Source organism: Oryzias latipes, chromosome 21 (genome assembly GCF_053564925.1).
Source record: "Oryzias latipes strain Hd-rR chromosome 21, Olatipes_Hd-rR_3.1".
Taxonomy (NCBI): domain Eukaryota; kingdom Metazoa; phylum Chordata; class Actinopteri; order Beloniformes; family Adrianichthyidae; genus Oryzias; species Oryzias latipes.
In genome coordinates, this window is record NC_136257.1 from 15,049,192 (window position 1) to 15,074,879 (window position 25,688).

At 42.3% G+C, this 25,688-nt stretch overlaps 2 protein-coding genes across 2 annotated transcripts in view; one reads left to right on the top strand and one right to left on the bottom strand.

Moving 5' to 3' along the window:
• The window catches only part of LOC105356788 (uncharacterized), a 33,649-nt gene extending 21,051 nt beyond the window's left edge, over positions 1-12,598 (top strand). The window contains exon 2 of the mRNA XM_020713207.3: positions 8,103-12,598. Coding sequence (XP_020568866.1) covers positions 8,103-9,181 — 1,079 coding nt within the window. The 3' untranslated portion in view covers positions 9,182-12,598. The remainder of the gene's footprint in view (positions 1-8,102) is intronic.
• Positions 12,599-19,799: 7,201 nt separating this feature from the next.
• LOC101169890 (trace amine-associated receptor 13c-like) lies at positions 19,800-21,052 on the bottom strand. The gene is made up of 2 exons (XM_078939561.1): positions 20,880-21,052; positions 19,800-20,613 (listed from the first exon to the last, which is right to left on the bottom strand). Exons 1-2 carry the CDS (start codon positions 21,050-21,052, stop codon positions 19,800-19,802), a joined length of 987 nt encoding a protein of 328 aa, XP_078795687.1.
• Positions 21,053-25,688: the final 4,636 nt, after the last annotated feature.

Consider the following 25,688-nt stretch of genomic DNA (forward strand, 5'->3'; position numbering starts at 1 on the left):
AAAGTCAGTTACTTTCAGCACATGAAAAAATTATTCATACAATCAAAATGACTAATATTATGATCTACTATAGTATTGTACAGCTCAAATAGTATTCAAGGCAGAAAAAAAATATTATCAACGAATATTCAAAGGCTATTTATTTAAAAGAGTGGAAAAGTACAATTCTAGGGGAAAAAATATATTTCTTATACATAAAGCCCGTACAAACATAAAAAGGTTTTGTCTCAATATGTTGAGGGAAGATGTGGAACAGAACCAGTGAATGCTTGAAACAGTGACCAAATATAAAAGTTTAACTATAAATACAGAAAAAGGATTATTGATGAATATGTACACACACAAAACAGAACATTAGCATTTGTACATTCTTATACTTGTAAACCTGACTCCTCTCTTCCACCCTCCTCCCTCCACTCCTGTCTATCTGAAATCAAAAACTGGTTCACCTCAAACCTTCTTAAACTCAACAGTGATAAAACCGAGCTACTTCTCATCGGTTCCAAATCCACCCTCTCCAAAGCCACAAGTCTTACTCTTTCCATTGATTCGTCTTCTGTCTCCCCCTCCCCTCAGGTGAAGAGTCTGGGTGTCATCCTAGATAGTTCATTATCTTTTCAGTCCCACATCAATAACATTACTCGGTCAGCTCATTTCCATCTACGTAACATTAATCGTCTACGCCCCTCCCTCACCGTCCCCTCTGCTTCTATCCTGGTTCACAGTCTGGTCACTTCCCGTTTAGACTACTGTAATTCTCTCCTCTGTGGTCTCGCGACCCCAAAAAACCCTCAATAAGCTCCAACTTGTCCAGAACTCAGCTGCCCGCATCATCTCCAGAACCCCCTCCTTCAGTCATATCACCCCGGTTCTCCTCCAGCTGCACTGGCTCCCCATACCCTCCAGAATCCAATTCAAATTCCTCCTGTTCACTTTTAAGGCCCTCCATAACCTGGCTCCTCCTTACCTCTCCGACCTCCTTCATATCAAAACCCCCTCTCGTTCTCTTTTTTTTATTTCATTTTTTTAAATGTATTTGTTACATTTAGTGTGTGTGGGGAGGGAGAGGGGAAGAATGTGAGGGGAGGGTGGAAGAGAGTAAAAGGAAGAAAGGTGAAAAGGTGGGGGATACAAGCACTGATTTGAATAAGTTATTATTTTAAGCTGTAACAATTATACCAGATCTGCTGGAAAGACGAATGTTACATCAAAGGTGAAAATCTGACACTAAGATGAGCGGAAAAAAAAATCTGTCCATCAATACACTGTGGGTAAGGAGGAGGGATGAAGCAGACAGGGAGCAGTGTGGCAGTGTGCACGTGCACGTGGGGGTGGAGATACATGCATGCCGCCGACGTGAACCGTGTGTTCATAAGGGGAAACAGATCCTACCCAGCCAGACCAGCCAGACCAGGAGAGGGGAGGAGAGCCCCCCAGGCCAGAAGCCCTCCCAGCACCCGGACCCAGGCAGCCCAGGAGGAGAGGAGGAGGGGACCGCCCACCCCACCAGCCAGGCACAGAGAGGGCCCCCCTACAGGGGCCCCCCCAATGCCCAGAGGCACAAGCGAACCCAGTGTCCGGCCCCCAGGCCACGAGACAGGAGCGCTTGGCCATACCAGGCAGCAGCCATGGGGGCCACCGGGCGCCGGACACCGAGACAAAGGCCAGGGACGAAGCCAGGGCCCCCGGAACCCATGAGTCGGCCACCCCCCGACTGGCGCCCCGTCTCTGCAAGCCAGCCCAGGCACGCGACCTAAGCAACCCATGGATCGCCACGCACCCACAGCCACCCCCCATAACCCTACAACCCTACACACTACAACCCCCCCCCCCCCCCCCCGCCATAATATCTGAGCCCCCATGAAGACCGGTCGCCCCCCCCGACCCCACCCATGTATGGAGGTGTGGGAGTGCTGTGTGTGTGCTGCAGGTAAAATAGGAGGTCCCCAGTGTGGGGGGCTCCACCGCTGCCAAGCCAAAAATAGCCCCCCACTCCGGGGTCCCTCTGTGAGTGGTGTGTATTTGCTGCGTGTGTGCTGCTAGCATGCAGTGTGTGTGTCTACAGAGGAAGTTAAAATTGTGGGGGGGGCCAGCGAAAGGTGAGCACGGATGTTTCACCGTGCCCCCCTCCACCAGACCCTCTCCACAAGGCCCTAGATCAGGGGTCGGGAACCTATGGCTCGCGAGCCATATATGGCTCTTTTGATGGTCACATGTGGCTCGCAGACAAATCCTTAATTATACTTTTTTTTTTTCATTAGACCAGTCCTTCTCGGGCGCGATGCAATGCCAGAGGCGCGCAGTAGTAGCGGTGCTTGGAGAAAAAACTATCAGTTTACTGTTATCTATTATTTCACAGAGTTTGTACCACCCGGAAACCGTTGAATTGCCTCCCTGAGGAAGAGAGCGCAGTTTTGGTGGACGGGTTGTGTGAGGAAGAAAGCAGAGGGGGTGGGGGGTGGGGGGGGGACCGGCAGCAGGTGAATCGCGCAGAGATGGTAAAAACGTAAACCTGCTGCCCGTCACTCCTGCAGCGTGAGTGTGTGTTTGGTTCCATGTCTGTCTCACATCTAAAGAACATTCAGACCTACGATCACGTTTAAAGTCTCAACGCCTGCATGAAGCAGAAACTCACCACGGATCAACCAGACTAGACCATCAGCAAAACTACCACGAGAAATACTCATCATTTATTAGCAACAGTATAACAATGTTATTAAAAAGAATCCACAGACTTATTGGACTTTAAAAATGATGAAATTACATCAAATGCACACATTCATTTGTATATTTAGTTTTAAACATATTGTCGCGGACTGAGTTTAACTTGGCTGTTGGGCCGCGTTAAAAGTTCTGGAGTTCATGGAACGCATCGTTCAAGCAGAGATCTGATTGGCCCTCAGTTCTGTCGCTCAGCCTGTTGTTAGGGAGTTTGGACCAATGGGGTTCAGCTATGGGCCGAATAAGGAAATGGGAGGGCTGGAGCAGGACGGGGGAATATAAAGTTGGGAGAAGTGCTCTCGTCTCGGCGGGAGAGATTCAGGAGTTGCTGAATTAATTGTACGGCGTTTGTTGCGGTCTGCAGTAACCAGAATAAAGAACCTTAAAAGAGGTTAAGTCTCCGTGCCTTAGTGTGGGAAAGGGACACTACATTATTGTATGGCTCTTTCGAAATTACATTTAAAAATATGTGGCGTTTATGGCTCTCCTGGCCAAAAAGGTTCCCGACCCCTGCCCTAGATGAATCAGAGTGTCTAATATGCAAGTAAAAAGCGGGGAGGAGGGCGGGTGCCAACGAGAACCCAGAGAGGGGCATCCCCAGTGAGCCCCGCCAGCATACCCCTCCCATCCAGATCCCGGAGCCCTATGTGCCTGTGTGCAATATTTGTTTGGGTGAGAGCGGGGAGGAGCAGGCGGATGGGCACAACCGGGAGAGAAGGCTCCCCCGAGCGACCGGCCCCCCAGCCGGCCGCGGTAGGCACCCCGCCTCCCAGAGCGGCCAGGCAGCCAGAAACGGCAAGCCAGCCGCAGTTGGAGGCCAGAACCTTGTAGCGCCGAGAGACAGCCAGCAAGGAAGGGTCCCGGTGCCAGAACGGAGGGGCAGGGGGTCCAGCCCCACCATTCATACCCTGGCCTCCCTAAGGACTAGCACACCGCCCCCGCAGCCCCCCCCCCCCCCCCCCAAAAAAAGAATTTAAATAATAATAATAAGAATAATCAAATAATAATAATAATAATCTGCCATGGGCAGACGACCCCAGAGCCCCAAGTCCCCCCCCAGCCCCCGCCACGGCAACCAGCCACCCAGCACGGCACCCGGCCGCCGTTCCCGGTCAGCCGCACTGCCTACCCCGCGCCCAGAAGGCACCCGCCCAGGAACCCCTGCCAAGTTGCTGGCTGAGTGTGCGCCCCCCCACCACCCCACCCAGGCAACCAGAGCCCCGAGCCGGGAGAACGGCAGGCTCGGCAGAGCTCACCCCCCCAAACCCATCCCGGCCCACCCAACCAGCCAGGACCCGGCTCAACCTATCACCATGCCACCCCTACTAGGTGATGTGACTAACCAGCTGGAGCCAGGGAGAGTCTGAAGCCGACAGGTTTTTTGTGGAGGACATTATCTCTAAACTAATATGCTCTGACATGCAGACTGATTGAGACCCATTTTAAATAACCTCTGTCCGGTGTAGTGAGTTCTGTGGAGAACCTTGTATTAAATAAGTTGCAGATTAGGGCTTTTGGTCATATTAAAGGCATTCAAACAGATCTGTATCCAAAATTGATCACTAGAATTCAATGATAGCTCAGACTCCCATTTTGTCATGGGTAAGTAAATTGTTTCATATATGTCTGATAGCATCTTATAAATTTTGGAGGTGAGTTTGGGATTTTTAAGGTCCATGAAACGTGTTACTGTAAGGGGGAGGTCTAGGTCTATTTGGGTCAGGCAGTATTTAGTGCTTATAGCTGATTTAAGCTGCTGATATTCTAGAAATTTGTTTATATTAATTCCATAGGTTGAGGATAACGTTGAGAGGGACATAAATTTTCTATTCTGAATTATATGCTGGAACTGCTGGATTCCTTTGTTCTTCCATGAAGCAAAATGAATCATGTTTTTGTTAATCAAAATGTCAGAGTTGTTTCAAATGGGGGTAAGTTTACATGGAAATAATGTGAGGTTGTTTTTTTTAAGAAAATCCCACCAGGCTGTTAAGGATGAGCTGATGTTTAAACTTCTGAGCATTTGTGTTGTTTAATTTTAGAACTGAAGAAAGGTAAATTAGAAATATCTAGGTTATCACAGAGATTTTGTTCTATGTCTAGCCAGGATTCATCTAGCACACCAGGATTCAGCCATTTTTGTACATAACACAATCTGTTCGCGGAGTAGTAGTCCTGGAAGTCTGGAAGGCCTAGTCCTCCTCTATCTTTAGTTTTTTTTTATAGTTTTTAAACTGATCCGTGGGGGTTTAGCTTCCCAGAGGTATTGGGAAATGAATGAGTCTAATGATTTGAACCAAGTAGTTGGAGGTTTGGAAGGAATCTTTGAAAATAGGTAGTTAATTTTTGGGAGAATCGTCATTTTTATGGTTGCAACTCTCCCGATCAGAGAAATGGGTAGAGTTTTCCATCTAGTGAGATCAGCCTCGGTTGTTTTAAGCAGTTGGGTGTGGTTTAGCTTGAGTAGATCAGAAAGCGTAGAGGAGATATTTATACCTAAGTACTTTATGTTGCCTGTTTGTATTTTAGTAGATTACGGATTTAGATAATTGCAATTAATTGGTAGAATTGTACTTTTAGACCAGTTTATGGAGTATTCTGAAACTGAGGAAAATCTATTAATTAGGGAGATTATTTGGCAGATGGAAGATTGTGAATTTGGAGTAAATAGTAAAACATCATCTGCATAAAGGCTTATTTTGTGTTCTACATTTTTGGTTTGAATGCCTTCAATGTCTCAACTTTGCTTAATAGCAGCAGTTAGAGGTTCAATAAATAGTGCTAATAAAGAAACAGATAGTGGACAGCCTTGTCTGGTTCCTCTTTGTAAATAAAAGCTTGGAGATGTTTGATCATTTGTTCTGATGCGAGCATTAGGAGAGGCATATAATATTTTAATCCAGTTAATAAATGATTTCCCAAAGCCAAATTTGTTCAGGGTGGCTATTAAAAATTTCCAGTTGACCCGATTAAATGCCTTTTCTGCGTCCAGTGACAAAATGTTGCTTCTTGGTTGTTGATGGTTGTATAATCTATGAGGTTGATTAATCTGCGCATGTTGGTAGATGAATGTCTACCCTTTATAAAACCTGTTTGGTCAGGATGTATTAGAGAGGGAACTACCTTTTCTAGCCTTCCTGCCAAGGCTTTGCAGATTATTTTAAGATCTGCATTAATCAGCGATATGGGTCGATAGCTGGATGGTGATGTGGGATCTTTTCCAGGTTTCAGAAGTAAGATTATATGAGCAGAATTCATATTTGGAGGTAGATAATTGTTGTCCTTAATTTCTATTGTCATTCTGAGAAAAATGGGAGCTAAGATTTGCCAATACTCTTTATAAAATTCTGCTGGGAAGCCGTCTGGTCCTGGGGCTTTTTTACTAGGCATGTTGGTTAATGCTTTATGTAGCTCTTCTTTAGTAAAAGGGGACTCCAGGGCTGTGATTTGTTCCTGTTCCTGTCTGTTGGTCTAGGCAAATCTATGCTATTGAGAAAACTGTTGATGTCATTGTCAGAAGGATTAATTTGGGATGAGTAGAGAGATTGGTAAAAGTTATTAAAAACTGAATTTATTGTAGCTGGATCATGTGTTGCATTTCCTGTTAGGTCTATGACTGATGAAATAGTTGTCTTCTCTTTGTTTATTTTGAGTTGATTTGCCAAATATTTCCCAAATTTATTACTGTGATCAAACCTCTCCAAGCGTAGTCTCTGTAATAAAAACTGTGTTCTTTGATTAGTTATTTCATTTAATTCAATTCTTACTTTCCTTATTTGTTGTACAGTTTGATCATCCGGAGAGTTGCTGTAGTTGCTGAGTTGCCCTCAATAAGCTCCAACTGGTCCAGAACTCAGCTGCCCGCATCATCTCCAGAACCCCCTCCTTCAGTCATATCACCCCGGTTCTCCACCAGCTGCACTGGCTCCCCATACCCTCCAGAATCCAATTCAAACTCCCCCTGTTCACTTTTAAGGCCCTCCATAACCTGGCTCCTCCTTACCTCTCCGACCTCCTTCATATCAAAACCCCCTCTCGTTCTCTTCGGTCCTCCTCCTCTGTTCAGCTCTCAGTTCCTCAGGCCCGCCTCGTCACCATGGGAAGCAGAGCCTTCAGCTGCTCTGCTCCCAAACTCTGGAATTCCCTTCCTCCTGACCTCCGTAACATAGACCGCCTTTCAACATTCAGTTGCGGCCGGCTGGGGGGCCAACATTCAGTTCAAAACTCAAAACTCATCTGTTTATTTCTACCTTCCCTTCTTGATTCACCTTCGATTCTTGTCTTTTATATCTATATTTATTGTGCTTTTAATGTCTATTTTTAACCTTTGTCTGTACAGTGTCCTTGAGTTTCGTGAAAGGCGCTTTAAATAAAATGTATTATTATTATTATTACTTATAAAATAAGATTTTGTTATTCATTTGGGTGTTTCTGGAATGATAATTGCATGTGTAACTGTAACAAAATGTACTCTTAGCTAGGACACTGAACTTTGATAGTAGGAGTTCCCGGTTTAGGAAATTAATGACAAGGTACGGGGGTGAAAGTTTGTAAGATATTTCTTCTTCTCACTCCCTTTTAGATTTTTTTTTTGTTTATATAAGTTTATCTTATTTTGCTGTTCTACATACATTTTCACTTGTATGAAATTAATATTTTTGAACTTGGGGACGAGAATTTTTTTTTTTTACGGTAGCTCCTTTCACACGTGGCGGAAGTGGCGAGTTAATGAACACACTTTGGATAAGCCTAGAGCAGCGACTTTGATGCATTTCATGCATGCGCTGGATGTGAATCACGCTGGATGTGCCTCACATCCACAGGTAATCTAATTTTGGGGTACTCATTGCATTGGTCGCTTATTAGGTCAATGACATATGGGTAGATCACTGGCCATCAAAAATAAACACAATAAAAATACATTTTCTTTAGAAATCCATCAGCGAATGATCATCCTCACCGTGAAGTATGTCACTTGACTGTAATGCATAACTGCCATTCGAACAGCCTGTGATACAAATGTCACTTCACATATGTGTTTAACTACACTAAGAGAACATTCTTTCTGCCATCCAAGAGCCCGGCAATGGCTCAGTGGCGGAGGGCCACTCTGGCCCACAGGAGCGTTTATTGAGGCCCGTGTGTCTGCTTAATTGGAAGTGAGAAAGATACTCCCTGTCTGACCCATTTGTCCTGCCATCGCACCTGCTGGTAGGTCCACAGTTTTTGCGCCAGGGATCACATCCCCCCTTGTATTGGTTCTTTAATACACCAATGACACAAAAACTCAAAGAAAGCTAAAGAAAAAAAGAATGAAAAAAGGTTTAAAGTGTCCTAAAAAATATCTGTTTTTTTCTTCTTGTGAATCTTTGTCTCTGCAGTTCTCCCCCAGTATTTTCTAAGGACCCAAGAGAGGAACTCCAGTGTGAAGCTGGATAATGCAGAACCTCTTCAGATTAAAGGGCAACAGGAGCTCTGCAACAGCCAGGATGTAGAGCAGCTGGATCTGAATCGGGAGATGGATATCTTGATGGGAACTCCTACTCATGAAGAAAAGGAAGATCTAAACTGTCAGCATCTCCTAACTCAGACCTTAAATGCAACTGATGACCAGAATAAAGAAGGAAACCATCATGAAGTATCTAGATTGACTATGATGGAGAAACAAACTCATGGAAAAAAGATCAGAAAAAAAGAAGCTGTGTCAAAAACCTGGACATCCATCATGAGTCAGAAAAGTCTGATACTAAGACTAAGTCGGAAAAACAATATGAAGGTAAAAAAACACTTCAAGAAAAAAAGACTAATGGAAAAACATTGCAGAACCAAGACGGTAAAAAAGCATTGCTGTGAAGAATGTGAAAAAAGTTTCACTACTCCTTACTGTTTAAGACGACACATGAGAAGTCACACAAGAGAAAAAGCTTTGTCCTGCAAAGAATGTGGTAAAAGTTTCTTTTATACAAAAGGCCTAACTTCTCACATGAGAACCCACACAGGGGAAAAGCCTTTTTCCTGTAAAGAATGTGGTAAAAGTTTCTTTTATGCAAAAGGCCTAACTTCTCACATGAAAACCCACACAGGGGAAAAGCCTTTTTCCTGTAAAGAATGTGGTAGAACTTTCTCTCAAGCAAGCTACCTAAAAAGTCACATGATGACCCACACAGGAGAAAAGCCTTTTTCCTGTAAAGAATGTGGTAGAAGTTTCTCTCGGGCAAACACCCTAAAAGGTCATATGAGAATCCACACAGGAGAAAAGCCTTTTTCCTGTAAAGAATGTGGTAGAACTTTCTCTCAAGTAAGCTACCTAAAAAGTCACATGAGAATTCACACAGGAGAAAAGCCTTTTCCCTGTAAAGAATGTGGTAGAACTTTCTCTCGAAGAGACAGCCTAACTAAGCACATGACAATTCACACAAGAGAAAAAGCCTTTCAGCCATGCAATAACAGTATCATCTGACAGGTTTTCATAGACTGTGTTCTTTTTTCTAAATAATCAGTCTAGTTTAGATCATTCTGTTGTTCAATTAAAAATGTCATTGTTTTGAAATACCATAAATATTAAGTTTTTGATTAACCTATTTACTGTTTGAGAGAACTGGACAGAGCAAGTGTGACGTCACCCATAGAAAATGGCTTACTTCTGGATCCATCCAAAGTTATGTCATTTTTCCTAGTTTACACAGTTTTTGTGGCAACTACTGGTACCAATTAGGAGTGAGCTTGTTTGATGTCCACACACCTACCACTGAAAGCAGGCTCGAAAGAATCTGCAACGTCTTGAACGTTAGAGGTGGGGGCCAGAGGCCACCACATGCTGTTGTTGAGTCATCTGATTTGCCAGCTTATAACTCGAATAACTTGCAGTTGAGAGATATGAAAACAAAATCAGGATTTGCAAGTAAATCTGAAAAAGTTAGCAGAGCATAAAGAACTATTTAGACAAATGTAATGAGTGAGTAATAGCTGTTTATTTCTCAAATGAAGTCTATGGGATTTTGGCTTGATGGAGCCAGCAGATACGTCCTATTTAGAGTGCAAGTGTGTGTGTATGTATGGGGGGAGGGGTTTCTCAATCCAGTTTTCGTATACAGTGAATGTTTTATCTTAGAACAAGTTACTTAGGTTTTTGTTAGCACTGCTCCCACCCAGCACACCACTGCATGGAGGATGGTACTGAAGACAACAACCTGCCAAGATGTAAAAGCAATTGGGGACACATATTAACCCTTGTGCTATCCTAGGCACTTTAACGTTGGGAGTTGGGTCATCTAGACCCCACTAGACAGGGCTCTGAACCGTTTTTCTTCAATGATTTGTGATCTTCACTGGTGTCCATGGATTACATGAAATTTTTCCACCTTTATCCACCTTTGTCATGGTAGGGAGAACACGTCAAAGTAAGGGTGGGGTCATCTAATATAGCACAAGGGTTAAAAGAGGCGAGTCTCCTTAAAACATACGTCCTGCTGTTTTTTTGCTGATGATGTCCATATTTGCAGACCAGCTAAGTTTGCTGTCAAAAAGGACTGCAGGATACCTGTCGTTTTTGACCACCTCCACTTCTGCTCCATCAATGGTGATGGGTTGTAGATCAGCAGATGTCCAGCGGATGCCAGTACCATCCCTCTTGTTTTTGAAATGTTCAAATGGAGATTATTCCGCCGACTTCACTCCACAAAGTCCTGCACCGTGCCCCTGTGCTCTCCCTCCACATTCCCCCCTCCATGAAGTCCTGCATCAGGCCCCTGTTCTCCCCCTCCTAACCCTTTGATACATGCCACAATTGCAGTGTCATCAGAGAATTTCTGCATGTGACATGTACCAATTTAAATTTTTTGACATGTACCAATTTCCAGAATTTCTCTTTTGGGAGAATAACAAAGTTTATATCTATCTATCTACCAGAGTTGTAGCAGAAGTCAGTGGTGTAGAGAATGAAGAGGAGAGGCGAAATAACTGTCCCTTGAGGGGCCCCTGTGCTGCTGGTCAGCATGGATGACATACAGCTCCCCATCCTGACAAACTGTGGTCTGTTCACCAGATAGTCCATAATCTAGGGCACCAGGTGGGGATTTACTGCCAGTAAGAGGAGCTTCTGTGGGAGTAGAGGGGGCGGGTTGATATTAAAAGCACTGGAGAAGTCAATTAAGCGCATCCTCACAGAGCAGCATAGGAAGAGAATGGCATCTTCCACTCCTACCTTGGCCTGGTAGGCGAACAGTTGAGGGTCCTATTCATGTTACACCTGGGTCCCAGAAGCCACAGGACCAGCTGCTCCAGTGTCTTCATGACATATGAAGTGAGGGTGACTGACCTGTAGTCGTTCAGCTCACTGGGGCGATGCAGGATGTTTTCCAGAAAGAAGGCACCTTCCCTAGTTGCAGGCTCAGCTTATAGATCTGCTGAAGAGGGTCCTCTAGTTCATCCGGTTCCAGGTTACAACACGGACACGTGTGGCCCTCGGCAGCTCTTTTTCTTCAAGTGACTTAAAAGTTGATTTTCTCCGAAAAAAGAGATCTGACAATGGCCCAGAAGAAAAACCAAGCAACAGGTGACTACAATGACCTCAAAAAAAATATTTGACGATATTCCAACTACGTTATATCCTTTCATGGAACGAATGAACAAGATCCAGGCTAAGCTAACTCCTCTCATGGAGTCTAGTGGAAGAGTTCCGAAGACTCCAAGCTCCAAACGAGCAATGAGATAACAGAATCGACATTCTGGAGAAAAGGGTGGACCACGTGTAACAACAAGCAAGGATGAATAATATAATTCTCACTGGATTACAGATCAAACCTCGGGCAACGCTAACTACAGCTGGAGCTAGCATTGTTAGCAGTTTTCTGAAATGGGGAGTGATACAGAGTCTGGAACATCAAGTGGAATCACTTCTCACGTCTAATGCGATTTCACTGGATCTAAATACCATGGAGCCTGCCGCTTGCTTCCCAGGAGAAGGGAGACAGATAAACCAGCAATCCTAATCAGGTTTGTGAATAAAAAACACAAGCTAAATCAAAAGAAAAATCTGAAAGGATCTGCTGTTCATCTGATTGACCATCTGACCAGAAGGAATGCTGAAATTGCCAAACATGCCTTAGCATCTGAAGCAATGTCCTTTTCTGAGTCAGTTGATGATACTGATCGTAGTGCTAGCACTTTTAGCCACATTAGCAAAACTAGCATAGTTAGCATCCTATACAATGAAGCTTTGACTAGCCTTGATCAAAGGTGGGTGCTGAGGGCGGCGGTGCTGTGTAGAGGTGGGCAGCGACAGCAGAAGTGGTGTGTGGAGGCGGGCGCGGCAAGCGCCTGCGGGGAGATACGCCACTTGCAGCTTTAATTATCACTTTATTTTCTCAAAATATTGATTCATGATTTTTCCTAATGAAAAATAATTTGGACTTATTTTTAACTTTGATACTTGATCATCATATGCTATGAAGATTTTTTAAAACTGTGTTGTGTCTATATTTTCTGATGTCATATTTTTAATCATAGTCAAGATTTTTCTAATGAATAAAATCTGCATATCTTTTAGATAACTGATCTGCATTTGCTTTGTTGATTTCCAAAATACTTATGTCTATTTTTACATCTTTGTCATGTGATTTATTGATACTTTAGGATTCTTAATTCCGTCTGATGGAAGTTATGAACCGGATAATGATAAATCATGTAATAAAATGGTACAGCAGAACAGGGGTGGGTTTTATAAGTTTGCTTCCTTCCACTCCCTTTCAAACAATCTTAAAATTAATGTCTAATTATCCTAAGTTTGATATATCTTTGTATGAATGACTAACTGCTGATTGTATTGTTTTGTGCATTATTCTTATTTGATTGCTTGAAATAAACCATTTCAAATCAACACCTGGTCATCACCAGCTTCCCTCCTGGGGTGAAGTCGTCTTAGCTCCCTGCTCACATGAACAGCAGCGATGAAAGAAGGGGGATGGTTGGGAACAGTTGGAGGGCCAAATGAGGGAGAAGAGGTCAAAAATAGCGATCAGGAAGCCGGGAGGATTTGGCTGGCGGATTGAAGGTGACTTGAGAAAAGGGTTTTTTAACCAGTTGAAGAAAAGGTTCAGCTCCCCGGCTCTCTCCAGGCCTCTACCTTCTCAACTGCCAATTTTCCTGCTGTAGCCCGTCATAGTTTCCATACTTTTCCAGAGCTCCCACATGTTCCTTTAGCATCCTTTAGCTTCCTCTTGTAAGGATCTTTGCTCCTGGAAACCCCTTTTTTTTCTATTTAACACAGCCTAGACCTCACTAGTGACCCAGGGTTTATTGTTGGAGAAGCACCTTACAGTTCTGAAAGGGACCGCCAAATCCCCACAAAAGTTCATTTAGTCCATCAAAACAGCCCACTGCTCCCTTGATGTCCTCCCCATGCGATTCTCCCCACGCGATTCAACCAGTTCAATCCAGTTCATGCACTCAAAGCAGCCCCAGAAGACCACCTCCTGGTCTGTCTGGTGGTGACTGGTTGTCCCCTCACAAGAGGCATATAGCTAGGCCTTATGTGCATTTGGTCGTATTTTATATATATGCAGTGGTGGAGAGAATTGTTGGTACCCCTCAGTTTACCCTTGTGCTATCTTAGATGACCCCACCCTTGCATTGACGTGTTCTCCCTACCACGATAAAGGTGGAAAGATTTCATGTGATCCATGGACACCAGTGAGGTTCACAAATCATTGCAGAAAGAAGGTTCAGCGCACTGTTCTAGTGGGTCTAGATAACACAACTCCCAATGTTAAAGTGCCTAGGATAGCACAAGGGTTACAGAAAGTCCACAATGCTCACTGTAATGACCTCAAACATTCAAAAGTAACAATACGTTAAAATTTATTGAAAATTAAATAATTCATGGACACCAGTGAAGATCACAAATCATTGAAGAAATAAGGTTCAGCACACTGTCTAGTGGGTGTAGATGACCCAACTCCCAACGTTAAAGTGCCTAGGATAGCACAAGGGTTAAAAGGGGACAGATAGTCATGTTGCTGTTTGGTGAAAAGGTGTGTACCCCACTGAACATGGACAACAGAAAGCAAAGGAGAGGATTCTCCCAGGACATTCATTCATTCATTCATTTTCTATTCCATTTATTCCCTTTCGGGATCCCGGGGCTGCCGGAGCCTATCCCGGCCAATTCTCCCAGGACATTAGAAACAAAATTATAGAGAAACATTGTAGAGGTAAAGGCTATAAAACCATCTCTAAGCAGCTCAAAGTTCCTGTGACGACAGTGGCACATATAATTCAGAAGTTTAAGACCCACAGGACAGTAGCCAACCTCCCTGGACGTGGCCGGAGGAGGAAAATCGATGAAAAATTGAGGAGACGGTTAGTTCAAACTGTATCCAAAGAGCCCAGAACAACCTCCAAATACATTACAGGTGAACTCCTAGATCAAGGTACATCAGTGTCAGATCGCACCATTCGTCGATGTTGGAGCCAGAGTGGACTTCATGGGAGATGACCAAGGAGGACACCACTGTTGAAAGGAAATCATTAAAAAAACTAGACTGGAATTTGCAAAAATGCATGTTGACAAGCCACAAAGCTTCTGGGTAAATGTCCTTTGGACAGATGAGACAAAACTGGAGCGTTTTGGTAAGGCACATCAGCTCTATGTTTGTAGACTCAAAAATGATGCATACAACGAAAAGAACACTTTCCCTACTGTAAAACATGAAGGAGGCTCAGTTCTGTTTTGGGGCTGCTTTGCTGCATCTGGCCCAGGGTGTCTTGAAGTTGTGCAAGCTCAAATGATATCTCAAGATTATCAAGGCATTCTAGAAATGTGCTGCCTAGTGTCAGAAAGCTTGGTCTCAGTCGCAGGTCATGGGTCTTCCAACAGGACAACGATCCAAAACATGCAGCCAAAAAAGCCCAAGAATGACTAAGAGAAAAGCGTTGGACTATTCTGAAGTGGCCTTCTGTGAGCCCAGATCTGACACCCGTCAAACCTGAGACAACTGGAGCAGTTTGCTCATGAGGAGTGGGCCAAAATACCTGTCGACAGGTGCAGAAGGCTCATTGACAAATACAGAAACTGTTTAATTGCAGTGATTGCCTCAAAAGGTTGTGCAACAAATATTAAGGTATGGGTACCATCATTTTTGTCCAGCCCTATTTCATTGGTTTGTTTTTTTAAATAATTTTGTTAATCAACAACTCAAAAGTAGGGGTGTGTATTGGCAAGAGTCTGGCGATACGACATGTATCCCGATACGCGCCCTGCGATACGATACATTTCCCGATATTTTACCGAAACATATTTTCTTTCTTTTTTTTAAAATATGACTTTGAAAAAACTCAACCTGAATTTTAATGTCCTCCACTTTAGTAAAATGGTGAAATTCGGTTTAATGATCACAATGTTAAGCACTGCAATTGTATCTCATATATAAGTTGCGTTTACCAAAGCAAATTCATAGTGCTTTTATTTTGGTAAGTTAAAATATAGCAAGGGAACAGTCAACATTGTCTGATTTAAAAAAAAATCAGACAGAGGAATCCAGCGCATCACTTTTCCATGATATTCTAATTTTTGGGTAAGGGTCACTATTGTGGTGAAACTACAGGCACTGGAAAGTTTCTGAATGAGACATCTAACCAGATGCTCTGTTCCTGGGGCAGGTTAACCAATTACAGAGCAGGTAATTATTCCATCAGCGGTTCTGAAACGTAAAAATAAGAATAAAAGTTGAGTTGGAGGTAGGGATTGCCAACATCTGTCAGTTGTCTCAAAAGTCCTAAAAGCCAGCCAGGCTCCAAAGGACTCTTCCTTTAGCTTGACCCTTACTCTGGTGTTGATCACCAGATTCAAAGATATCTAACCCTTCAGGGGGGTATTCCAGAAGGCACGTTTAAACTACCCTGGCTGAAGTCCGCCTGAACTTGCTTACTGTGGGTATGTGTGTGTATATATGTATATATATGAATGCGTCACAATGTCAGCATCATCGTGCGATTGGGTCTTCTCCAAAACTGGAGAGGTGTGTCATGGGAGGAGCAGGCTAAAGCCAAAAACGACAGAAATTATTCTTTTTAAATAAAAATGTATGAAACAACTAACAAAACAAACACATTCTCATTCATGTTGAATGTTGTGGTGGACGTAGTTTGTAAGCCGAAAAAGCGTGGCCACCCTGCTACACGTAACCCTTGTGCTATCATAGGCACTTTAACATTGGGAGTTGGGTCATCTAGACCCACTAGACAGTACGCTGAACCTTTTTTCTTCAATGATTTGTGATCTTCACTGGTGTCCAATGATTACATGAAATCTTTCCACCTTTATCCTCCTTTGTCATGGTAGGGAGAAGACGTCAATGTAAGGGTGGGGTCATCTAAGATAGCACAAGGGTTAAGAGAGATTAGCATTTATAATAAAAGTATCCTAAAACTGCACACTGTGTACAAGGCAGTCAAGGCTGAGTCTTCACTGGTGGTCTGAAGTTTATTTCATGAAAATTACTTTTACTGTTACACAAGCGGCCTTATTTTCAGTCGTTATAAAGATCTTAATGGGCTTCATCCATAGTTTTTTATTTAAGGTTTCACTAAAATTTTTTCAACTACCCCTGGCTGCAGCCTGCAGAATTGATCAACTTAGTGGAATGCTGAAACGCTGTGGAATGTTAACACGCTGTGGAATGTTAACCCCGCCCACGTTTAGCCCGTCTGCTGTGGAATGTTAACCCCGCCCACGTTGAGCCCGTCTTCTTTGCATTTTACAAGTTTCCATGTGCAATACTGCCACTTACCTGTTTTTAAGGAGTTTTTCCTTACTGTGAAGGGGGGTTCGAAGGGCAGGATTATCAGTTTAGTTTAGTCTGTTTTGTTAAAGTTTAGTATTATCCTAATGCATTCTATGTATTCATGATCCTTTTTTGATTGTATGTTTACCTTACAATTACCGGCATGAAGCCCATTGAGACGTCTGTTCGAATTTGCGCTATATAAAAAAATATGTAGAATTGAATTAGAGAATTTATACCGTGATTGCTGTCTTCTTATCTTTTACAAGTTTCCATGTGCGTGTAGTAGGGAGTTAATGAATTTTGTCTGGCCTCACGGACCAGGAAAAAGTATGTGTGGCCGACTTTTATCCTTGGACGCACTTAAAATACGTGCCGACAATGGAGCAATGTGGATTGTTTCTGCATGCATTGAGTGACCAACGTGAATTTCCACCGGTTTGTGTGTTTGAACGGACGTAAATAAATGCAATTAATCTCCTTTTGGATATGTACAATCGTGGTTTAAGAATATTTTTTTTTAGGAAAATGCTCCCTTTGATTTATGGCTACAGGAGAAAAGGGCAGACTGAGCAAAGCTGCTAAATGTAACATTAGTTATATTCTACAGTCTCTTGGACATAAAGTTTAACTGTACCTGCCATTTATTGATCAATGGTTTATTGTTATATGTAAAATTATATCACAATATAAAATAGATAATTTATCACACCCAGGTTCCACAGATATTGTGTAATAACTGTATTTATTCTCAGTCTGTGCATAGTCTCAGGTGGGTTAAACATTTAAAGTAAAACCCCTGATATCATGCTAGACGTACATGTGTGGGTTTCCTCCGGGCCTTCCTCCGAGCATCCAAAAACATGCTTAATAAGTAAATTGGTCACTCTAAAGCAGTGTTTTTCAACCTTTTCTGAGCCACGGCACACTTTAACCCTGACAAAAATCCCGCGGCACACCAGCATCCCAAAAAAAAAAAAGCAGAAATTCATGGTCTGTATTGATCGACAGCCCCCCCCCCGCGCGCGCAATCTCACGTGGATTTTTGTGATAATTGTGGCAGAAAAAGCAGGAAGTTGCGGCTGTTTTTTTCTAAGAGATAAACCACCAGCTAAAGACGAGCTGGGTATTTGTGAAATTACCAACTGTTTTTAATTGGGCTGATGCTAAAAAAAATGTAAAAAGAAATAGTAGGAGTGTGGGGTCATGGGTCGTATTTATTAACAGAGGGGGTGAAAGGTAGGTTGGGTTTTCATTGTAATATTGTGTATATTTTGTGCCTTAAATATCACAGCGCTTTTTTATAAATAAAGTTCGATTTGATTTAATTAGTGTCTAAAACCTCCTTCAAACATAGCAAAATTGCAGAGATATCTTTTGATTGTTGTTAAATATAATGAGCATTTAAATATGATTAATAAAGACACAGTTTATCAATATAGTGTTGACAGTTTTATGTTCATTACAAAGGAGACTCAATCAGGAATCAATGAGCAACTGTAGCTCTCAAAGACCGCCAGGAGGTGTCACTGTTTCTTTTGTTTCAAGTGCCTGAGTCTAGCACAGCCCTCAGATCAGCTGAGAAAAGGTTGCTTTGCTTCCTTTGGCCAGAAACTTAGTAAAAAAAAAAAGCCAATAGCAGTCACAGGGGCACATCCATGTTAATTGGAAGTTTATCTCAAACATGTTATAAAGTAAAGTGTTTTGAGGATTTGTGCTTTTCTACTGGTATCCTTTGGGTTATGAGTAATCCTTTAATTATGTTAAGCTTTTTTAGAATTCTGTGTTTTCTACAGTCATAGTAAAACCAGATTTGAGCTTTTAAACATCAAAATTGCTTTTTTTTAAGGTAATAATACATCATTATTAAAGTCTCATGGTTTTCTCATGGTAAGGGCCTCTGTTTTTCTGACATTTTTGTTTTTCCCTATTGAAATTTATCTGTTTAGTTTGTTCTTTTTAAAGTTTATTTCAGGTAATCTTTTTTTCTATTTAATAAAGTTTAAGTTATTTCCAACTCATTTTCTTGCATTTCCGCCTTGAAACACCACCAGTAACAAAACCTTATCTCTTGTACATTTTTCATGGAGAAAGTATTTGATTAAAAAAAAAAACTCGGTTTCCAGACTGTTCGTGTTTTTGTTACACATAAGATTTGTGGCTTTTTAAGGGGCCCGGATTTGATGGACTAATAATTTTAGAAGCTGTTCATTTGATAAACTTATTAGAATTAAATCCAAAAGTATTATTCCTGAGTTAATTACAATTTTCATTTTAGCTGTATGTTTTCACAATCTTGTTTGCTCCACACTGTCTGGGATTACAAAATGACTTATTTGTAAAAACAATAAATACAAATAAGGTAAAAACTAAAAAGCTTCTCTAGGTTAAAGAACCTGTAATTTTACTCAACAGTTGAAACTGGTGCTGATAAAGTCAAATGAATAAAGAAAGTAATACCAAGGAACAAAATGTCAAATTAAGGATTTATTGACCTAATAACTTTGTTTTTTTTACCCATCAACCTATCTTCTCACTGAATTCCTTTCTGGGTCACTGGTTTTCTCGTGACAAACCAGCTACTGTTGTGAAGTGAAGGCGGGGTACAACCCAGACAGGTCGCCAGTCTGTTGCAGGATCACACAGTCACGTTCACACCAACATACAATTTTGAATCCTCAGTTTTCCTATGAGGCATGTGAAGGATTTTAATTTCACAAAAGCTTTTCATACAGATTTTATTTTTATACAGCTTTTCTACAGGGTTTAATTACTGCTTTTGAATGACTTACGTTTTTCTTTACTTATAAGTCTATTGTCTGAGATCTGGAGTTGTGTGCAGAAAGGAGGGGTCACAGCTGTAGTAGGGGGAGGGAGGCCATAGGAGCAGTTGGATTGGTCAGAAGTTGGCTTCTGGTGTCAGGTAACCCCAATGATTTTTAAGTGTGAGCATCAAGGGAACGCCCCTGCATGCGTGGAGTTGCAGAAGGGTGAGACAAAGTCAGACTATTTTAGAAGGAATGCTGAGAAATGGTCTCCAAAGGTTTGTAAGTTCTTCTTCATCTCCAAATAAAATAGCTTAGTTTAGCCTCTTGAATTTTGCTTCTTCCTCAACTAAAAATAACCTGGCGTTCTAAAACGGGGAATCATGTCTCAACTCATGGTCAGTCTGGCCTGCACCAGGCATACACGGGGAGAACATGCATCGATGTGAGGAAAGAGTGCTAACCACTATACCACCATGCAGTCATATTTAATTTTCCATAATGTGAAATTTGTATATAAGTTTATCTTTTTCTACAGAATGTTTGTTTCACAGGAGCCAGGCTCCAGAATCTGAAGAGTGATGATCAGTTTGACAGCTTTTCTGAACCAGGGGTAAAACAACGTGTAGATTAGAGGGTTTATGGTAGAATTAAAAAAGAACAAATAATACACAAACTCTGAAAATCTGTCAAACAATACGGAACCCGCGATGGAGTAACAGTAATACGGACAGAAACATAACAGGAAGACAATTACTAGAACTCCCAGAGTCCTGGCTGCTTTCAACTCAGATTTCTTTGTAGTGGCAGCCACAGAGAGCTGCAGTGTGACAGCTGTAACATGAGAACGCATGGCACGGGCCTGAGACACGGCCACCACAAACACTCTCATGTACAGAACTACAATCACAAAAACTGGAACAATAAAGGTTAGAACAGTGTCAATAGTACCTGTGATGTTGTCAACAATTATCACACATTCTCCATAACAGGAATTATGCATTCCTAGCTGAATCAATTCATCTTTTACAAGTATAATATTATAGAGAGCAGAGATGAGCCAACACAGACACACACACACTTTAGCTCTTCTCTCAGTCACTCTGCTTGGATAATGAAGAGGGTCACAGATCGCTACAAAACGATCAGCTGAAATGAGAACCATCACCCCTACTGAGGCAGAGGTGATGATGTATGACACATAAATAAATAAAGAACATAGAGAGTCACCAAGAAACCAGCAGGAGGTTTTTCTAAGGATGTCAACAGGCATCGATAAAAGACCAACAAGAAAGTCAGAGACAGCCAGAGAAAGGAGGAGGATGTTAGTGGGAGTGTGGAGCTGCCTGTAGAGACACAGAAAAACATCATTATAATAAAAGACATTCAATTGCATAAAATAGCAAGTCACAATAAAAATAATCAGTTTTATCTTAATTTGCCAATTCTTTATGTGCATTTTATTCATAGACCCACATTGTATGAAAGTCAAAAAAGCACATTTCAACTTTGCTGTTTGAGTACCATATTTCTAACAAAATATTTCTAACATGTTCTTTTTGCAAAAGAATATGGTAAATAATCAGATCAAAAAGTTACAGAGAGTCTGTGCCTGAAGTGGGAGACTGAGATGATAATCATTAGATTTAGAACCACGGTGACCAGAGAGATGCAGGAGAGCAACACATGAAGCAACATCGTCTCAGACAACAGCGACACTGGCTTCTTGCAGGAGTAATTGAAAAGCTGTGGAAAACAGAGGTCTGTTGTATCCTGGAGCGACATCCTCACAAATCTATTGACAGCTGCAGTTCCTGCTTACAAAGCTTTGTTGTCATCAACTTTTGCCCTCCCTTTACTGTAAACCAATGGTTCTTTTCTTCCTATGCAAATGAATCATGTGGTTATTAGTCAGCGGAGCTTCATAGCCACATATTTAATGGATATTTAAAAAAAATATATAAATTGCAGAATGAGGAGATATTCATTTGCCGTTGTACAGCCTCAGCATTTATGAAAACATTGAGGTCCACTCAGACCAGAAAATCAGTGACATGCATGAGTGTGTTTGACCTCAAAGGACAGAGGACACATTGGAGGACTTTGTTGGTACAGATTTGTTATAAAAGATAAATAAGTGATTTAGTGATTTAGGCGTTCTAGGCAAGGCAAGGCAAGTTTATTTGTATAGCACAATTCGTACACAAAGTAATTCAAGGTGCTTCACAAAACAGAAAAGTGCATTAAAATCACAATACATCATAGAAATAATCAACATAAAATTTACTTTAAAAGAAAAGGAAGAAAAAAAAAAGATTTAAAAAGAAAGGAAGGAAAGAAAAGTGCAGATAGGACCTTTCAGTCATATACACGGCTAAACAGAAATGTTTTAAGTCTAGATTTGAACATGAACACAGAAGAGGCCTGTCTTACGCCTTCAGGGAGGCTGTTCCAGATTTTAGCTGCAGAATATTGAAACGCTGATTCCCCTTGTTTAGTTCTGACTCTGGGAATCAACAGGAGGCCGGCCCCTGAGGTCCTCAGAGTACGAGATGGTTCATATGGCACTAACATGTCAGAGATGTACTTTGGTGCGTGGCCATGGAGAGACTTGTACACAAGCACATCTACAATGACAATAGAACCCAACAATTTGTTGTTTTCATTCAATTGAGAAAACTATGAAAATTACTTGTTAGAAGTATAAAAGATTTAATTTTAACCATTAAAATAAATGCAGAATTATAAATTGTAAATGTTAATGTAATGTATTGTAAATTCAACGGAAATAGGTGCCAAACTTCCAAAATAAAATTTCCACTTTTGAAAATGACATAAAATAAAAATGACATTGACACATTTTAAAGGATTTAAAGGATAGTTTTAATCTGTTTTGGGTCGTAAAAATAGTGGACCAGCACTACACCCTCTTAAGGGTGCTGGAGGGTTTGTGGGACTTCACCTTATCCAGTCCATGTGATTTGAGGATTTGGAGAAGGTGCTTGACTCCCCCCCCCCCCCCCCCCCCCCCCCCCCCATGGTGTCCTGTGGAGGGTTCTCTGGGATTATGTGGAGCCTTAATAAGGGCTGTATGGTTTTTGTATGACAGGAGCAGGAGCTTGGTTAGTAAGTCTGACCTGTTCCCGGAACACGTCGAACTCCGGCAGGGCTGTCCTTTATCACCGTTTTTGTTCATTGTCTTTATGGACAAAATATATAGGCGCAGACAATGGCCAGAGGAAGTCTGGTTTGGAGACCACAGGATTTCCTCCCTGCTCTTTGCAGAAGATGTTGTCCTGTGGTTATGGAGCATTATAGCTCCGCTGCTGAACAACAGCAAGCCTTTCTGCTACAGCCTTGTCATCATTATGGGTTAGCAGTGTTGTGCAAGGTTACATCCAAATACATATAATGTAACGAATTTACCACAAAATATTTTACACTAAGCTAAGGGAAAACTATTTGTAATATTGTTTACTTTTAGACACAATGAAGCACAGGAAACACATCTAAAGAGGCCCAACCTGCAAATTTAGTCAATTTAGTTCACAAGAATATAGAGAATCTAGATATATAATTTATATAAAAAGAAACCAGAGACCATAAAGCGAACCTGAGGCCTGTGTTATCTAATAATAGCAGATTAACAATACTACACCTGCAACAACTGAACAGGCAGCTACTCTAGCTTACTCTAGCTTACTTTAGACACATACAGTATAAGTAAAATAAGTAATTTTTTGGTTATAAGGGTTAACATTACATTTTGCTCTGTAACTGTTTAAATTTAAAAAATTGAACACTCAAAAAAGAAAAGAAAAGATTTAGTAACATTTTGTCATCTCCTTATTGCTACACTGCTTTAAATAATTAGATTTTAGAGTTTTAATCTGTTGAAATAAAAACATTTCTGAACATGTTATGGGTAAAATAGTTCTTAAACATCACAAGTAAAGCCTGCACTACATTGTCACAGTGATGAATATATTGCTGTTTTATATAACTTTTGTAATGAGTTATTATCAAACTGCTGGTTGCAGAGATTCCACAAGCAAATAGGCTACAATTTTGTGTCAGTATTTTTATCATTACTAACAAAGATACTGAAATCATCAATACAAGCTTCTTTAAACATTCCAAAAATTACAAAAGCAATATTTTGAAATGAAATCCCAAGCCCCATCTTTTAAGTATATTCTATGTCTATGTATTTTTGGTTCTTTTAATTGTAATGGTCTTCCAGTCTGCTGCTGTCATTTGCCACCCTTCCAAAGTTTTCTGCCCCCATTCCTTCCCCCATCTAAAATGTTCTAGCTCCACCCACTGCTTATGGGTAAGGCCATCATACCTGTCTGCTTTCTTTTCTGCTGCCTGTTGCCGCTTCAATATACTTTGCTGATAGGCTTTGATGTTGCTTCTAATATTCTCAATGGTAGGCTAAAATAAAGGAAAAAAAGTTTTAAAATCGATTTTGAACAAAATCTCATGAACTATTAATGCAAGTAAGACTGGGTGGAGATACAATATTTGAATTTTGTCAGGATTGTTAGTCGTTATGTTTGTTTCTGACTTTCTTCGCAGGAGCTTGCACAGTGGTGTAGCTGTTGGCACTTTCATCTCACAGTGGTGAAGCCCAGGTTTGAGTCCTGGCTGGGACCTTTCTGTGTGGAGATTTTTCTTCCTGCCACAGTTCAGAAACGTTCTTCATAGGTTTATTGGTGATTCTAAATTGAATGTGACAGTGAGTGGCTCTGAAACAAACTGGTGACCCATCCAGGGTACATTCTGCCTTTGCTCAACAACGGCTGGTATAGGCTCCACTAACCTTCTAACCCCAAAAGGGAATCAACGGGTTCAGAGGATGGACTAATGATGGATAGTATGGACCCCCCCCCCCCCATAATCCCTCTGCCTGTTTTCAAGTAAAATACAGAAGCCAGATTACATAGTTTTACAGTAGTAGTGTTGAGAGTGGCTTGTTTATAAGTTATGTATTACAGTAAATTCTCACTTTTTACTCTAACAAAGCAATGTAAGGCAATACTAACAAAATGTGAACATTTTTACTGATTACATGTTCAGTAACTATTTTCTCAACAGACTAACTGCCCAAAATGTAGTTGAGCAAAGCAGCTGGATAGTGAGGAATTAACAAAAAAAACAACAACAACACAATCACCTTTTAGTTTTTCTCATGAGTCACTTAAAACTTTTTAATTCATTTGGACCTTAAGACTTCATAAACACAAACACTTTATTTCACTTCTATGAAGTGTTTCTAGTCCTTTTTTTCATAGGGCCTATTCTCACTGTCTTTTTTACAGCAGACTATCATACATAGTCATTTGAACTGTTTTTAGCATTTGTTTAAAGTTGTCCGAGGCGCACAGGTTTTCTATTTCTGGAAAATAAAAAGCATTTATTTGTGCTGGGGGGGGGGTTGGCGGGGGGCCCTGCTCGGGTGGGGGGGGCCCAGCGGCGCCGGATGGGCTGCCCATCTGCACCTGGGGCTGGGATCGGCCCTTCCCTGGCTCTGGGACGGGACGGGACAACCCTCTCGGGGCCCCCGGTCGCTCTGGGTGTCACCCGCTTCGGCTGCGAGGTCTGGGGTGGGGTGGGGTGGGGGGCTTGTCGGCCCTGTCCTGTGGGGGGGCGTTCTGGGGGGGAGGGGGGGCCCATTATTAGTACGGGTCGGGGGGGCTAGCGGGTCGGGGTCTCCGCTGAGGCAATCAGTGGTTGCCTCGGCCGGTTGGCCTCCTCGGTCCCGTCGAGGCCTGACCAGAGCTCTTCTAGGGCCGGCGTCTGGGGGTGGGGGCCTGGGCTTGCTCCGGGGGGGGGGCGGCGCTTTCTGGCTTCTCTCTCTCTGTGTGGGGTGGGTGGTGCCGGGCCTGGGGTGTCGGCGCCTCCGGGGGTGGGCCCCTGGGCTGGGTGGCCCTGGCCCCTTTGCTGGGGGTGGGCTGGGGGACGGCTGTTTGACCACCGGGGGACAGTCTACCAGCTGTCCCCAACTTACCCCCTTCCTTATATAACCTCATATTTGGGTGAGGGGGTGGGGGGTCTAGCCTGCGATGCGCCTTGGGGGGGGCTACTTGGGAGTGGCCCCCCTCCTATGGTTGCCGTATGGAGTGGGCCCCCCCTCTTTCGGTTTTATTTGCACCTTAGACATGTAGGGTCCTTGGTAGAGGGGGTGCTTGGACATCACTGCAAGCAAGCAGCAGATGTCCTCCTGGCACCCTACCCGCCAATTTTAACCGCACCTTAGACATTTAGGGCCCCTTGGTGTGGAGGGTGAGGGGACATCACTGTGAGTAATCAGGAGATGTCCCCTTAGTGCCCTACTCGCCAATTTTAACTGCACCCCCCTTAGTACACACACCCTTCCCCCTTCAATATATACATTCAAACATAAACACACACACAT